Below are 17,405 nucleotides of genomic sequence, written 5' to 3'. Positions count from 1 at the left end.
TTTTAAGTCAGGAGCATCATGCAATGCTTTGTGTCTCAGTTTTACTTTCACCAAAAGCACTTTGAAAAAAAAAAAACACGAGCAATGACTCATGAGGCCAGTGCTCTGCTTGAGTTCTGGGGCTATTTTTTTAAATACTTTTTGAGAGAAAGGTTGCATGTCAAGTGTCAGGCAGTGTGCTATTTTTTTCCATTCATAAAACCAGTTAGCGAGAGTACCAGTTGCTTTTCCTGCGTAGAGTTAGAAAGAAAAGGAGGCCTCATTCTTGCACTGTGCACTCTAGTTTCTTGCTTTTAAAAAAATTACAGCTCCTAATTCAAGTCTTTCTGTTGAATTTTATATGAGGCTGATGGCAGTAACTTTAAATGATATTCTGTCACACACACAGAAGCACACATGCAAAAGCTGCATTCATGAAACTTCATATACTGTTACCGTGGTGATCACATTGACAAAAAAAACCCTTGGACTTCATTAAAAACACAGAAACCCTCTAGAAGAAGGGCCAAAGCCATCTGTATTCTCAGAGACTACTGAGGTCCTTTGATATATGCCGGATGATGCTCAGGAAGTTTTATGAGTCTGTGGTGGCCAGTGCCATTGTCTGCGCTGTGGTGCAACGGATAGCAACAGACTCAATAAACTGACCTACAAGGTCAGTGATGCTGTGGGTGTGGAGCTCGACTCTCTGACAGCGGTTTCAGAAAGGAGGATGCTGTCCAAGTTACGGACAGTATTTAACGATCTATTACATCTTCTCTGTGAAGGTTCTCAGTCATCCAGGTCATCGTAGTCTAAGGAGCTTGGAAAGAAAAGCGTCTGGACGTCTTTAAGTTGCTTGAAGACGTTTCACCTCTCATCCGAGAAGCTTCTTCAGTTCTAAGGTCAAATGATGGAGAGTCCCAGATTTAAGCCCTGTGGGAGTATCCCCCCCAAGGGGGACAATGGACCCCCTAATGATCCTCTACCTAATCACATGAGCCAAGGTGTGAAAACGGGTGTAGGTCACAATCAGACAGGGTTTCTGGTGAGCTCATTGTGAAACCTTGCCCCCACCCTATCATGTGATTTCCTGAGGTCAGATGGCCCAGGATGTGAGTGGGTGTTAAGGCGTCTGTGAAGGGATCTCAAAACTGGATTATAGATGGCAGAGAGTTGGTGTCACCATTTGACCCTAGAACTGAAGAAGCTTCTCGGATGAGAGGTGAAACGTTTTCAAGCAACTTAAAGAAGTCCAGACACTTTTCTTTCCAAGCTTCTTAGTTTACACCCTCTCCATCTTCTGCTGGAAAGCCACAGTAGCACGGTCAGCAAAAGACTCATTCTACCACGATGTACCGCAGAACAGCACAGGAAAGCATTCCTACCTACTGCAATTAAACTTTACATCTCCTCCTTATGACATCTGGACTATTTTTCACTTGTAATATCTTGCTTATATTGTACATAGTGTTGTTAACTTTGGAATATTTAATTTAACACTTTTCCTATTTATGCTTAAGCTGATTCTGATAATATACCCGTTCTCTTTACTGCTCTTCTCTGCATGTTTTACTTTCTTTAGCAGGCAAGTCAAGGACGCTCTTTAGTCAGCATGAAAACAACAAATCGGACTAAAGTGCATCATGGGCTCAGCTTTGGTAAAATCAAAGCACAGCTTGCAGAGTGTGTTTGCATACATGTGTGAGCTTGTGTGCTGCCCGTGACTGCTTGTCTTCTGCCAACAGCTGTACTTACTCTGTCCAGCAGGAACTGTGTAGTCTCTCTTCCCTTCACAAACAGACTGACTCTGCATCATTCACCCTTGCTTTGAAGGCAGCAGCAGGCTCTGATCTGTGTTGCGTGAACAGTGCCAGCCCAGTGCTCCTCGGACTTAGCCGACAAAGCCTCTCTGCCTTTATATAAAATGGGTTGAGGATCAAACTAACATACCATCCTAATGTATAGGCTTGCAGAAGTACTGGTTCTTGCTTCTGCTGTTGTCGAATTTACACATGCACTCAAATGAATTTGATTGGTCACACTTAGTGGTGCATGATTTCACTTTTTTCCCCTCTCTCTTTTCCTACACAATCACAAAAACAGGCACAGGATTTAGGTTAACATCTTTCTATATCATCGTTGCTCTAAAAGGGTTTTCCTCTGTTTTCCCTTTTGTAAACATGACATTTCTCTTATATTAATTCTCTTACATTAAATAATCTGCATTATTTATTCTCTAGAAGTTCATTTGTGCAGATTTTGGAGAAATCTGGATAGTTCCTACTTACTTTAAAACCTCCTAACAGCTTGACCTTGTCCTCAGGTACAAGTAAAGATTCTTTCAATTATTTTTAACCTAGTGGTTTGTTTATTTCACAGTATTTGGTAGACGGTTACCTTCTGTTTTGTGTTCCCTTTGGCGTCTCCGACTGCCTGTCTGTCTCTCGCAGGCTGCTGTGCATGCATGTATATATAAGCTCTTGAAAATTCTGTTAGTGCTTTTCACTGGACCAAAAACTTTATCTACACTGTACAAAATGAAGCGTACTGTGCGTGAACAGGTGCTTACTGTAATCCTGGCTAGGCGACAGCATATGCCAGGCTGTTCTTTTCATAAAGGAGTCCAGGAAAAGTTAGAGTGAAGGACTAAGCTGCCCCTCTTCTCTCCTCTCTGTTATCTTTTGCCACTATAGTGTACAACTAGTGAGCGACCCAGAAAGAGTTTCTCAGTCTTCTACAGGCTACAAGATGATTTGGTCATTTGGTCCAGCTGTTACCTGCACTGACTTCTGGGAAACTTCTATTACAGTCTGGAGTCATTTCATTCATTTTTATTTATTTTCAAGGGTTTATGTCATCGGCATGGAATGTCTCTCACATCAGTGTTCCCTTTGAAGTAATGTTGCCTTATTTATTTATGTATGAATTTGGCAAAATTAGATTTGTGTGCTGGATGTGTGGACTAGGAGAGGATCCATTATGAATGAGTCATTATTGATTATTTTATCCTGAATTAATTGAGGTGCTCAAACTGACATTATTGATTCCAGCTTAGCAGTTTGGGCAGACCAAATTTGTCTCAACTGTAGTGTTACACGCTTAGCATAGAAATTGCCAAGCACGCAGCTTTGCTTTTTCACATATCTGGTTGAATAATTTTATCTCCTTAAAGATGGTTTCTCAGGCAGTAGATACTATGGTATCAGCTGTACTTGGTATCTTTTAAAAGTTAATTCACTTATCAGTGCTGGGTGTCCTACATGTGTGTGAGAGTATGTCTAAGCGTGTGTTTAAGAGCACAGAAAAACCTATATTCTTGATAAATACAGATAACACATATAGTAGCACATTTATAAATCTATGTAAACGTGCACGCCTGTGTGTGTTTGTTTACATATCTTTGTGGGGAACAAAAACTGGGATGTTACTATACTTGTGGGACCAACAGCCGTTATGGGGACAAAATACCTGTCTGCATGAGTTTGAAGACATTTTTGAGACTCAAAATATTTTTTTTAGTATCAGGGTTACAATTAGGTTATGTTTAGGGTATGTGATTAGGGAAAGCATTATGTCAGGTAGATGTCCCCACTAAGATATGAAAACACAACTCTGTGTGTGTGTGTGTGTGTGTGTGTGTGTGTGTGTGTGTGTGTGTGTGTGTGTGTGTGTGTGTAGAACTACGTACAAAATGTCTGATGGCGTTTAATCTCAGGGTGGGTCTGTCCAGATATGCAGATCAAAGGGCTCCTCTCGAATTGCTCACTCGCTCTCATTTGTAATCCCAAGGCTTTATGAAGGTCATGCTGCTGCTTTAGTGGGTCACTGGGCAGTCCTTTAGCTCTATATTTCCTTTCTTAAAATTTCTCTCTCCCTCTCTCATTTTTATCTCTGTCTCTTTTTAGATTGCTCTCTTCCAAAATGTGAATCCAAACTGGATGGCCCCGGTCAAACTTCAGGTAGGTCACGAGGGATTAATCAGAAATCCCTTTACAGAGGGGAATAGATGCACATGATCCCTTAACGTCCCGTGAATCTCGCAGTTAGCGATCACAAAATAAGTTATACATAATCTCATTTGTCCCACATCAAACAGAATTCCACGAAAGCCTCAGAGGTCTGTAAAATGCACATTTGTGTTTGTTAAGACTTCTATAGCCAAAGAAGGAAGGCTCACACTTAAAATGCTCTCCAGTTTAGCATGGCTGGGACAGCATAGTTTTATAGTATATGTATTTGTGTGGGTAGAAGAGAGGCAGTGTTGAAACCCCCAAAACATGGCTGACACCATATACTATGTCCACTTTAAATAAAATGTTGTCTTCCATCAAAGCTCTCTGTGTCCAATCCCATTACACTCATATTCCTCTGTGCATCAGATAGCAACCATGACCTTGTTGCTTCTCAGCCCAATACCCCCAGGACACACATACTAAAAATATATCAAGTCACACTTGCCAGGGTGATTTGTTTTGCAGTATAAGCAGGTCAGTTAAATGGCCCATATTAGTGTATGCACTTAGATCATAGATTATACCATATAAATGTGGGCCTGACACAGTTTTGACCTGATGTTTTCCAACTGGGTCATCCAGGGATGAAAAGAAGACTGCTTTTCAATTGACCGTTTGGGCTATTATTCCCTGTTGCCAGAATCTGAATGGGTGTTAATGTGAAAATGATTGGAACAAACCAGCTAAATCCTGTGAACTTTGAACTTCATTCCTGAAGCTGACACGAAAAAAATTAGAGCTGCTTTGGTGTCTTTGTGTTTCTGTGAAAATCGGGCAGAAATTAAGAAATTGAGCTGCTCACGGCGAATCAAAGGTAATCAGATTGTATTGGCCGCTTATGGCTGATTGTTCATTGTTCATTCTCAATTACTGTGAAGAAAATCATCTTGCTGTTGAATTAAGTGTCAGGTTAGCAAATTGCCTGTAGCAATCTATTACACTGTAACATGAAATTGCAGGTGTCCTTGTGGAAAAGCTTTTGTGCTGATGTGGTGCATTTTAAACATGTATTGTGAATGTTAATGAAGAATACAAGCTTTTACCCTTTACCTGAGTATGTCTGCAGCCCTGTTAGAAAGTGCAAGAGGGTTAAGAATTGTTTAAGCCCGTGTGTGTATATCAGCGTTGGTCAAGTTACTTGAAAACAGTAATTAGTAATTAATTACTGATTACTTTGCCAAAAAAGTAATCCCGTTACGTTACTGATTACTTATTTTCTAAAGTAATTAGTTACTTAGTTACTTTTTAAAAACACGATACACGACCTGAATACGTAATAACACAATAGACCTTTCAGCCCAATTCTATTTTTTATGCATAATCCGTCATATTAAATTGAATCAAATGGAAAGCCTCTTTTTAAAAATTGTATTATGAGTTTTAATCTTTTAATTTTATACACATTGCATTAAGCAAAAAATTAAATTACATGCAACAGTCTTTGACTTGAAGAAATTCTTTAACATTTAAACCCATTTTCTGCATATTGCAGCATATAAAATAAAATAATGTTTTGGGTTTACACTCACTCTTTCAAATAGATGCAAGTAAAACACAGCAAAAGATCAATAAAATCAAAGATTCAGCAGCACTAAGTCCTGCCGCTCTTAAATCTACAGTGGCTTGCAAAAGTATTCGGCCCCCTTGAACTTTTCCACATTTTGTCACATTACAGCCACAAACATAAATCAATTTTAGTGGAATTCCACGTGAAAGACCAACACAAGGTGGTGCACACGTGAGAAGTGGAACGTAAATCATACATGATTCCAACCTTTTTTTTACAAATAAATAACTGAAAAGTGGGACTCAGTCCCCTGAGTCAATACTTTGTAGAACCACCTTTTGCTGCAATTACAGCTGCCAGTCTTTTAGGGTCTGTCTCTACCAGCTTTGCACATCTACAGACTGAAATCCTTGCCCATTCTTCTTTGCAAAACAGCTCCAGCTCAGTCAGATTAGATGCCGTTTGTGAACAGCAGTTTTTTTAGATCTTGCCACAGATTCTCGGTTGGATTTAGACACCAGACAGGTCAGGGTTAAAGTTATTGAAATTTAAATTTAAAGCAGGCTTAGGCTACAAAAAGATTTCCCAAGCCTTGAACATCCCACGGAGCGCTGTTCAAGCGATCATTCAGAAATGGAAGGAGTACGGCACAACTATAAACCTACCAAGACAAGGCCATCCACCTAAACTCACAGGCCGAACAAGGAGAGCACTGATCAGAAATGCAGCCAAGAGGCCCATGGTGACTCTGGACGAGCTGCAGAGATCTACAGCTCAGGTGGGGGAATCTGTCCATAGGACAACTATTAGTCTTTAGAACTTTTTGGCTAAAATGCAAAACGCTATGTGTGGCGGAAAACTAACACTGCACATCACTCTGAACACACCATCCCCACTGTCAAATATGTTGGTGGCAGCATCATGTTCTGGGAGTGCTTCTCTTCAACAGGGACAGGGAAGCTGGTCAGAGTTGATGGGAAGATGGATGGAGCCAAATACAGGGCAATCTTGGAAGAAAACCTTTTGGAGTCAGCAAAAGACTTGAGACTGGGGCGGAGGTTCACCTTCCAGCAGGACAACGACCCTAAACATAAAGCCAGGGTTTAAAACAAAACATATCCATGTGTTAGACTGGCCCAGTCAAAGTCCAGATCTAAATCCAATCGAGAATCTGTGGCAAGATCTGAAAACTGCTGTTCACAAACGCTGTCCATCTAATCTGACTGAGCTGGAGCTGTTTTGCAAAGAAGAATGGGCAAAGATTTCAGTCTGTAGATGTGCAAAGCTGGTAAAGACAGACCCTAAAAGACTGGCAGCTGTAATTGCAGCAAAAGGTGGTTCTACAAAGTATTGACTCAGGGGACTGAGTCCCACTTTTCAGTTATTTATTTGTAAAAAAAATGTTTGGAATCATGTATGATTTACGTTCCACTTCTCACGTGTACACCACCTTGTATTGGTCTTTCACGTGGAATTCCACTAAAATTGATTTATGTTTGTGGCTGTAATGTGACAAAATGTGGAAAAGTTCAAGGGGGCCGAATACTTTTGCAAGCCACTGTATTTTCACCTGTTTAGCAGGAGTGGGGATATTGGAGGTTTGCTCGGTGCCGCAGCAGTCATGTCAGTGGGAGGATCCTGAGGTTTCTCTGTAAATTTCACATTCCTGTGGCGGCTTCCTAGAAATAAGTTTTATTCCCACGCAGAGTGTACAGTGGACGCTAATGTTTTTGTCACTTTTTACAGAATAAAACTTAAAGTAATGTCAGCACATCCACGCTTTAAACGCTGCATGGTCGCACTCTCTCCCACACTCCATATTTTCCATTGTTGATCTGCGCACATCTGTTGCTGCCACGGGCGTCACATGCTTGTACGGCATCGTCATGAGACACTATCACAAACAAAATCACGACGGTTTAGATGGTTTTTGCAAATTAAAATCCACAAAGGTAAACTTTGTGAATATCTGTTTTAGTTCTCAGTCCATTCCTTTTACTTCACTCATTTTGTTTAAGATAAAATGGGATTGTCAAGCAGGCAGACTGATCAACACTATCACTATGACCGATCATAAGTATTACAAGCACCTGATAAACTCTTTGTGTTACAGTCTAGTCCAACTTCATTGGATGCAAAGAATGCAAGTGCATGTGGACTACCTTACTATTGGAGATATTTTTGAACATAAGACAGCAGTAGCCATTCCTCTGTGAGATAATGAGCTGATGGTCACATGAATTATTGGCCCGTGATGCCCACATGTTGTAAGTTACAACAATGTAGCCCTTTCTGCTGTAGCTTTCCTCATTGTTACAATTTACTTCTCCGTAGAGCCTGGGTACAGCAGTTTTCATGAAAAAATAAAATGTTGTGAGGATATAACAAAAGCTGTGGTTTTCCCACATCTTTGTATGGATGCAGATCTTTCCAAATAAAAATATATATAGAGAAAACCTAATGTTTTATGTTAGCATTGGCGTATGAAATGGCATCCTAATGAAGAAAAATACTGGATGAAGTCGCTCAATGAAGATATTTGCAGTATCGTGTAGGCCAAGCAGTGGTTCAGAGAAGGGATTCCATTATTAGAATCACACTTATAGCCAAAAAACAGAGCCATGTTAGGTAATATTACATAATCTGCATACAGCTATTTTTGAACAACAATAACAGCCTGTTTCATTCATTGGGAAAGATGCTGCACATTTCATAGAAAGAGAAGATCGATCAGTTATGTTATCATTTAGGTTTAAAAGTGTAAATAATGCTGGGAATTGGTAGATTTTTAGGTCTTGCTTTAGTGGTGAGTGATGTTTCTGCATCCCACAAACTCATGCTAACTTCAACCTTTCTTCAACATCAACCTGCCTCGTCTGTCTGATCTGCCAGCACTCATCTGTTCCACTGGTAGCACGCAGTGCCACACAGGGGCAGGGATCCATCCCGCATCTAAACATTGGTGCTTTTATTCTGCACATACTGTGGAGGTTTACTTCCTTGCTTATATGATCACTTTTCTGTTTTATTTAATTTTTATGCATTGATTTATGCATTAACAGGATTGAGCGTTACAAATTCATTTCAATTTGTCATAGAAGAGGAGATTAAAAAAAAATGCATTACTTACAGCCGAGTTTGTAGAAGACACTTAACCACAAAATCACAAGTGTCCCCAAAACACTGTTGCATGCATATGGATTTACAGACTAAGCATGCTTAGAGTAAAGTGTTGGACTATTCCCCAGATATGCTGAGGCTCATTCCAAAATAATCATCTGCAACAGTAGCCAACTGCCAGTTTAGTCAGGATGATTTTCATCTCTTTTTCTGGCCTAATAATTTCTAGCGCAGACAGTCAACAGTGAATTAGATGAGAGCGATTTTCAGTCTTATACTTGTTGACTGAAAAAAAAAAAACCAACCCTCCACTCCTCCATTCCTCTCCTCTGATTTCCTCCATATGTTTCTGTTCAGTTTAATTCAGCTGTGAGCTCAGTCTCCCATTCTGCCCATACTGGGCTCACTGTGTGGTTCCTATTGAACTAGGCTTTGAATGCTAACCATGTGCACCACGGGTAAGACGGGCAGGCAGGCTCACTCAGACACACACACGCACACACACACACACACACAAACTTCTAAGCAAAGAGGAAGTGGTTTTCTCTGGAGTTCATTGGATCTTTTTTTTCTCCCCTGCAAAGTCCAGGATTGGAAACACTAAACTCTGGAGTGTAGAGTGTGTGTGTGTTTGACTGTTTGATTGTTTACTTGCTCTTTTTTCTATCTGGTATCTAAATGAAGCTTTAGCTTCATTTGTAATTAACTTCAACTTAAATGCAGAGAACAGACCAAAAGGGTGAAACAAAAGGTCATGAAAGCTCTAATAAAACAGGCGGCATGAGGAGACAAATGGAAGGCAGCTATACTGTAACCTAAGTTAAGTCTGTAAGTTCACAGATGTACTTCCACAGCACACAATGTGTGTGTTTAATATTGTGGTTTAAAGAAGGGGCTCTCTGAACCTAATTTGAACTATCGTAAAAGCAGATGACTAATTAATCTCACATCTATTGTGTATTCAACAGTGTGCCATAACATTTTATATTTGTCAGTGTAGCTTATGCTATAGCCTAAAAAGTGTGCATAGTGTGGTTAACATCTATGTGTGTAACAGCTACGGCATGCTTACTGTTTAGTATGGCAGGTAGACCTTATACATGCACTACTATGGAACAGGGACTTTGCAAAGTGTTCACTGGAATGTGTAATGAATCACAGCCTCTCAATAATATCGTGGTTTAGAGTTAACTGACTCCCGTGCCGCTACATAGTTATTAGAGTTAAAATGACCAAATTCTTCCTGACAGTTACACACACACACACACACACACACACACACACACACACACACACACACACACACACACACACACACACACACACACACACACTCACACACACAAACTCGTGAGATATGATAAAAGAGAGGAAAGCCAGTTAGACTCCCTGTGGTGTCTTACACAGAGACAGCTGGACTCTGCACTCTGCAGTGTGTCTTTGTGAACCTTCTGTGGATTTCTGCATGTGGATGTGTGCATCCTGACCTCTTTTGTACGTGTGCGTATGTGTTTGCGCAGACGACCTTAATTGGATCATGCTGTAGAACACTGGCTGTCTTTCTTTTCTTTTTTTTAAGCGCACAGCTTGCATCCTTCTGTGACAGGATATCAACATAATGATATCTGTTTGGCCGTGCCGCATTTCCGATGGCTGCAAATAATAAGACAATCGAATCCAAAAAGTTTCTTTTTCCAAACCACACTCTGGCTTGTTTAAGCTGGAGCCTATTAGTGAAATGTAGTCTTGTTCTTATTTAATCCATGCACACTGTAGAGTAGATGTTTTTGTCAGTTGATAATGAATTTTGAGCATAGCTTTAAATATCTGTATTACTACTCTTAAAAAGAGTTGGACAGGTTTACTGGAGTTATTAGTTGCTGTCAAAAAAGCTGTCATTATTTGAATAAAAGGATGATGATTAAACTGATTGAAAATGTGCATGTTTTAATGGGTCCAATAGTGTCTGAGATTTAATTTAAAACGTAATAACCACGTAAATTGTAGGAAGTAAATGTGATTGTTTTCTTTATGCAATCTTTCTTTATACAGTACTCGTTGCCATCATAGAAAGGCAATGATGTAGGTAGGTACCATGTAAAAATAACCCACATTACATCTGGAAATTTACCACCTGACCATTTACTTTTAGAGTTACCCTATATGTTTGAATGTGTTGCTCTAAGGCAGCTGTCCCCAACATTTTTTGTGCCAAGGACCGGTTTATTCCGACAATATTTTCACAGACCGGCCTTTAAGGTGTCGCAGATAAATACAACAAAATAAAACCAGTACCTGTACCAAAATAAAAGATTTATTCATAACACGTGGGAAAAGACCCAGGGAAACTAAGTTAACGATAAAAACGATAAAACAAAACAAAAAACGCTAAAATCACTGAAAACCATAAATTTCACACCCAAGCCTCAACTCTCGCGGTCCGGCACCAAACGACTCACGGACTGGTACGGGTCCGTGGTCCGGGGCATGGGGACCGCTGCTTTAAGGGATTTCAGAGCCATCGTGTGGGTGGTGCAGTGGTTATCACTGTCACCAGGAACTTTTCTGCTTGTACCTCTAGGTCAGCTTGAGCCTTTCTGTGCATATTCTCCCTCTCTTAAAGTCCAAAGAGAGGCATGTCAGGTTATTTGGTGGTTCTAAATTGGTTGTAGGATGTCAGAGTGTGCATGGTGCACCTTGCTTTTAACTCTGTCAGCTGGGATCAGCTACCGCTCCCTCTCCACAACCTATGGACATTCAGACACCTCCAGCTACATCCCAACACTATGACCAATATTCCCTTGAGGATTAGGTCATTCATAGCTTTATCAATATTTGTTTTCCTTATTACCATGCGCTGCTGATCGGGTTTTTCCTGACACATACAAACACGCATGTTAAATGCAGAAATTTACACCGCTGTGCTGTCTGCTAATTGGTTCCATCTGTTGTGAACTGTATCTGGCCTGACGTTCAGGCAGTGAGTTCCTCTGCACTTTTTTTCCCCCTGCACCGTTAACGTCAGGTCCACTCTTTTCATCAGAATCCTCTGTCTGCAAAACTTCATGTTAATAGTAATAAAATACAGATGTATTCCAGACAGTATTTCATTAGAATTTAGATGATGCAGCTCATCTTTAGCAGCTTATATCCCACCGCGCCTCCTCCCTGTCCTCCACACCATCATATCATTCTTACTTCTCACATCATTATCATCTTGTCCTCTGTCACTTAGCCGGCCTTTTCCTGGAGAGCACTGAAGCATAGGAAGTCAGGGTTTCCATTCTTAACACCCATCCACTCGCCATCAACCTCTTCCCCCTGCGCATCAGCCAATTGCTTGCTGGAAATAGCCATCTCGGGGGAGGGGCTGAACAGGAAGGGGGTGGGGGGTGTATACGTGTGCTTGCTGGTTGCTGCTTGATTCCAGGGATATAAAGGATGCTTGGCTGCTCCGAGGACAGAGGAATATCATTGCAACGCCTGCTCCATCCTTTTCAAAAGGACCATAATTTCACTTTTTGATGCTTGAGCTGCTGCAGGAGCAGTGCTGATCTATGATTTATGACAAAACATCTGATTTCCTGTTCTAAAATTTCTCTTCATTCATTCAAGTGAGCAGTGGGAGCATGGTGTTGGATTTGTTGATAGTAGTTGCATCTGTGCAGTGAACTGGATCATTTTCATGCTGGAATACTGTAGTCAAAGGTTTGTTGCACTGCAGAAATGTGGCAGTTGGACTATTATAGTGATTCCACAGTTCAGTTCAGGCATTTAAGCACATGCAGCAGAACTAATAACGACAGTTTCTCATGAATTAGATTGGTTTATACCCTGCAGGTTTATACTAATATGGAGTCAACACAAGATAAGAGTTGACACTCAGTAGAGCAGTGTTTATAATGGAGAGAAACCCAGGTGGTAACGGCTTTAGTTGTTGAAACTTGAAACTTTTTTTTTAAATGAGAGAGGCTATACAATCTACTATCCTCTGGCTGGAATCCCTCCTGCGCTGGCATGCTGCTTGCTTTGTTGGTCAGCTGACTGACCATCTGGATCATGTCTGTAAAAGCTTGTAAGTATGATATGATAAAACAAAGCTAGACTGACTTGTTTCAAACACAGCAAAGAAAAGTACAGGCTTTGAAATGTTCATCTATTGTTATGTTTGTTTTTTTGCCGATTAATCCAAAACATATGCCTAATGCCCATTAAAAAAATGCATTATTTCCATTGGCAGCGTTTGGATTCTATTAAACTCTGCTGAGCTATGCTTAGAGCTACTTCTCAGCAGTGTCACAACCACCTATTTTTGGTCTGCTGGGTAACTAATGAATGCATGTGAGTCACGAGGCCTTGCCTATCCTCTTGCAAAGGGTTATGTTTACATAGAAAGGGGTGTGGCCACCAGCAAGACCATATATAAAATCTATAAAGGTGTAGCATATCACTTTGCCAGCAGTTCTCAACATAAAAGACAAGTAATAGAGCTGAACCAACTTCAAAGTGAAGATATGAACTTTGAGCGAGCAGCTGGAGTCCACGGTGGTGATTAAATTAATTTTTTTTTAGGTTTTTAGTTAAAGAGTGGCAACTTAGAGGATACCGGTGAATGTTTACCAGGGGTGCAAGTACAAAAGAGTACTCAAGGTGGTCAAGTTATCAGCCAATGATTTATGCTCAAAGTTTGCCAACAGTGGCTAATATTAGCCACCAAAAACTTCTGCTTGCACCTGAACAAGTTAGCCTGTAGCTGCTCGGCATATCAAATAACCTGTTCATATTACTCATTGATCAAAACATGAGCAGACAGCGAGCTGTGACCTTCTTGGCAGTGGGGAAAGAAAAAGGGTTTAGTGACCTGTAAGCTTTTAATATGTAAGCTGCTTGTCAATACAGTTTTATACGGCTGGATTATGGGAATATTAGGGCCATTAATGCTGGGAATGCCTGCTCTATTGGTTTCCTGTTACTCATTTAAATTTTGGGAAGAAGCGTTTTTAAGTCGCACTGTGCTAACTGAAGACAGAAACGCCTGATTTTCAAAGCAGAAAGCCACATAATCAAATAATTTTTTCCATTTTCTCCCCCCTCTCGACATGGCTGCTGATGCACGTATTCTGTGACAGAGTAATAAGTTGTCAGCACTGTCGACGTAATTTGCCGAACCCAAGACTGATGATATTCCTTTCTTCCAGCGTTAAATGAAAATGTGTTTTTTGAATGACGTCCAGAAATCAAACGCTGAATACCGTAGCTGAATACTAAAGCTCAAGACGAAAGCGCTCAGCCACTCGCAGTTTTTCCCTGAGGATGCTGCGTTCCACGTTAAAATGTATACTTTAAGGGCGAATATTTTATTCATCATGGCATCTTGGTACAAAAGCCTTTCAGCTTAGAGATGGAAAAAAGAGCAAGATGCCAGCCAGAGTGTAGGCCCAGGATGTTAAAGAAATCATGCAAATAAAATAATTAACTTGCCCACTGTAATTAGTGCCTTTAGGCGGATTAAGACTAATCAGTTAACAATTCCAATTCATGGCTTTCATGTTGAAAAGATGTTGGAGCTTAAAAAGTGATATATCTCTTTGTTTTTTGCTGGTAAGGAGTTTCCTCCCAGAAACTAATTGGATAAATGCTATCTTCTCAGTTTTAAAATATGTTTATTCCTACCAATGAATAACTGATAAATGCATCTAGTGACCCTTACTGTGTGAGTGTAAAGAGTGCAGGGACTTGTGTTTGTCCCTCCCCATCTCGTTCTCTCTTTTTCTCTTGCAGTAATACTGTCATTTTATGTGTTATTTGCGTGTAATTCTGCGTATCTGCTCCGTGTTAAGTTCATAGGTGTGGTTTGTGTTTGTGTTTACTATGGAGAAGTTGCGCTGCTAAAAACAGAAAGCATGTACATGATTGTGTGTTGCATCCTATCTATATGTAGTCAGGGTGGAGTCTGGATGCAGATGTGGTTCTGAGTTGAGCATGAATTTGAGGCCCCCAAAGTCATAAAAGACCAAAAATGAAATGGCTAGAAGAGAGCAAATTATGAGGAGGCACAAACAAATCCTGAAGTCTTCTTCTGTCTTTTCTCTTATCGTCCCCTACTCCTCGCACCCTTACTTTCTCACCCCCCCTTTCCTCTCAGAGGATGGTTACAAACTGAGACAGTCAGGAGCCTGAACAAACCCTGGAAACATCTAGATGAGATTAGATTTGGGACTGCTCAACTGTCTGAATTGATGTGAAATTTTTCCCTCGGTAGAAACACTGTTGTAAATCAATTGGCATGTTGCAAATATACTCCCACCAGTAAGTGCTGCTTATTCGCTGCATGCGGGTATTTTTTTCACTGCAAAATGTAGCTTTGTGCTCATGCAAAAGAGTGTTTTTTGGTGTTTTTTTATATCATTTATCTGAAGTAGAGAGCAAACATGTCACTTTTCTCCTCCTGGTGACTATTGACCACTCTGTTGTGGGGAATCTGTGCATCACTTGAGTATCCATGCGTGTACAATAAGTCAGATGTTCCATAAGATAGTGCGGTGGCGCCTGTTTTTCTAAGCCAGTTGTTTTTCAGGGCTGTGATAACACTGGATAACCATGGGACCCGGTCGGGGCCTCCTGCTGTAGCCCCGTAGTTCCGTGTTTGCTGTGTGTGTACTCAACAGGACACTGGTCTTTGTTGAGGACAAGTCTAGTGAAAATCTACTTACTGGGGGATAGGGTTAGAGGCGATGGGGAGAGGGAGGGTATGATTGGAAATGACTGGGAGAGACTGTTTTGGATTGGGGAAAAAAAGGCAAGGAAGGGCGACGGTGCGATAGGAGAGGGGTAACAGAGAGGGGATGTGCTTAGGAAGTTGGCTGCAGAGGAGCGAAGGATGACAGGAGAAGAGAAAGTGATGCATCTGTGCAACAGGAGCTCATAAACAGTCCACGCAAACTCCCCCTGGACTACATTGACACACGCACACAGATATACATTAGTAACAGTAATGTGCACACACGTGTCTTTCTGTGTCTTCCTCTGGGAGCAGACTCTGACTGCCGAGCTTGTAAACAGGAACTATCCTGCTTTTAGCAAACTGGAGCCCTGCAGGTGCTTACACACGTCATCAAAAAAAAAAAAAAGCTGGATTCGCCTATGATAGTTTTTATCTGTTTTGCTGGATTTGTTGAGACACAAATTGCAGGACCGGATTCTCTGTTTATCATTCGGCGCTCTGTTAGAGGTTTTCATTACAGATACTGTTTACAGAAAGAAATTACCAGTTGGCGAGCTCTCAGCAGCACTTCATTTCACATTTTGTCTGTTGTTTTTTTACTTTCCAAAAGCAGCTACCAAGGGAAAGACTGGACAGTAAGCCACTACTGGATTCTTTTAAGCATTCCTTTATTTATTTTTTTAGCTTGTTTACTAAAAAATGTTTTGCCGAGAGTCACGTTCACAGCTTTATGTCAGCGAAGTGTGCCAGACGTCTCCGGTGCAGAGTCGAGCGTCATCACGGTGCTCGCGCTAATGACTAGCTTTTAAAGCTCATCACGTGTTAATTGTTAGTTTTGTCCCTGAGGTTTGTAGGAGTAATTAATCCTATTATCAGAGCTCAGCTGTCGCTCTGTTAGTGCTGCTGTCAGCCCAGGTCGTGAGTCGGCTGATCTGATAGTTCTTCTTTCTGTGCCGTTCCATACAAGAATGCACTTATTGCCTACTGTGTGTGTGCATTACGCGTGTCCAGTATTTTGTATTGAGATAAATCATCATCAGTTTACAAATTCTGAGCACATTTTAATGAACACACTTTTACTTTCCACAACCCCCCACTTTTCAGCGTGTTTTTAAAAACCTGGGATGTAAACACACCTGTCTCTTTAAATCAAGGGTAAGTGTCTGTTGTTGAAATGTGATATTGGATGTAAATAAAATAGATGTGACAGTCAGCACAAAAAAGATTTTTCATAGTTCGTGTTTGAAATCGATTTTTTTACATTTTCAAATGAAAATAATTGAATACAATTCAGTTGGCTACATACTGACATTAGAGGACAAAGTACTGATCCCATCATGCTAGTATCAATCAAATACCAACATGGATCTGCATGGATCACATGGTTTTATCAGATAAATATGTAGGTGGCGATCATGTGACGGCCCACTTTTGCTCTCCTACATTTTAGCAACCCACATTTGTACACTTGCACTATTAAAGTATTTTCAAGCATCAGATTTGGAAGAGCTTAGAAAAACAAGTGCCTTCCCCATCTCTCTCTTTCTCTCTCTCTCTCTTCCGCTCCTCACCTCTCTCTCCCACCGTCTGACATCATCGTTTCAAGTCCCATCTGCTTCAGGCCACAACTGTCTTGATGAATGAGGGACAGCTGAGCACTTTCTTTCTATCTTTCTCTTTCTCCTCCTCTTTCTCTTTTCTGCCCCCCTTTCTTCTGAGGCAGTTAGTGACACATCAGACCACAGCGGCGCTAGCTCTCTCCACTCGTCCCTCTCGCTCTCTCCCTCCTGCGCCCTGCTTGTCGAGTGTTATTTGGTCTGCTGTGTTTTATTGGCCTGTTTTTTGTTGTGCAGCGGGACAATCGGGTGGTTTGGTTAGAGGAAACTGATGAATGGCGCATCCAGAGCTGTACAAAGCGTCCTCCTCCCCGCTTCATTGATGTGTTGATGCGGCTCAGCTGGCTGCCCAGTGAGTTCGTACTGTGTACTGTTGTGGGTTTGCAAGCAGACAGATGCACATGGACGCTCAGCACTGAAAAGGACATTCAATCTTCTTTATA

General features: G+C 41.0%; 1 protein-coding gene across 5 annotated transcripts in view; it reads left to right on the top strand.

Annotated features, from left to right (window-relative positions):
* The window catches only part of triob (trio Rho guanine nucleotide exchange factor b), a 109,943-nt gene that overhangs the window by 10,111 nt on the left and 82,427 nt on the right, over positions 1 to 17,405 (top strand). For 2 of the 5 annotated variants that reach the window (XM_086310791.1, XM_086310795.1), the window contains exon 2: positions 3,888 to 3,941. The exons of 1 other annotated variant lie outside the window; for it this stretch is intronic. In XM_086310791.1, the coding sequence (XP_086166917.1) occupies positions 3,888 to 3,941 (54 nt within the window). Of the gene's footprint in view, positions 1 to 3,887; positions 3,942 to 13,148; positions 13,171 to 17,405 lie in introns of those variants that run through there. 2 more of the 5 variants (XM_086310789.1, XM_086310790.1) reach the window with 2 other exon arrangements.

The sequence above is a fragment of the Aulonocara sp. 'chitande type north' Nkhata Bay genome, linkage group LG11, assembly GCF_057382095.1.
Source record: "Aulonocara sp. 'chitande type north' Nkhata Bay isolate Kocher_YH1m ecotype deep benthic linkage group LG11, A_spYH_male_GT1.1, whole genome shotgun sequence".
NCBI classification, from domain to species: Eukaryota; Metazoa; Chordata; class Actinopteri; order Cichliformes; family Cichlidae; genus Aulonocara; species Aulonocara sp. 'chitande type north' Nkhata Bay.
Note: the sequence above shows the minus strand (reverse complement) of the source record. Positions and strands in the feature narration are given on the sequence as shown.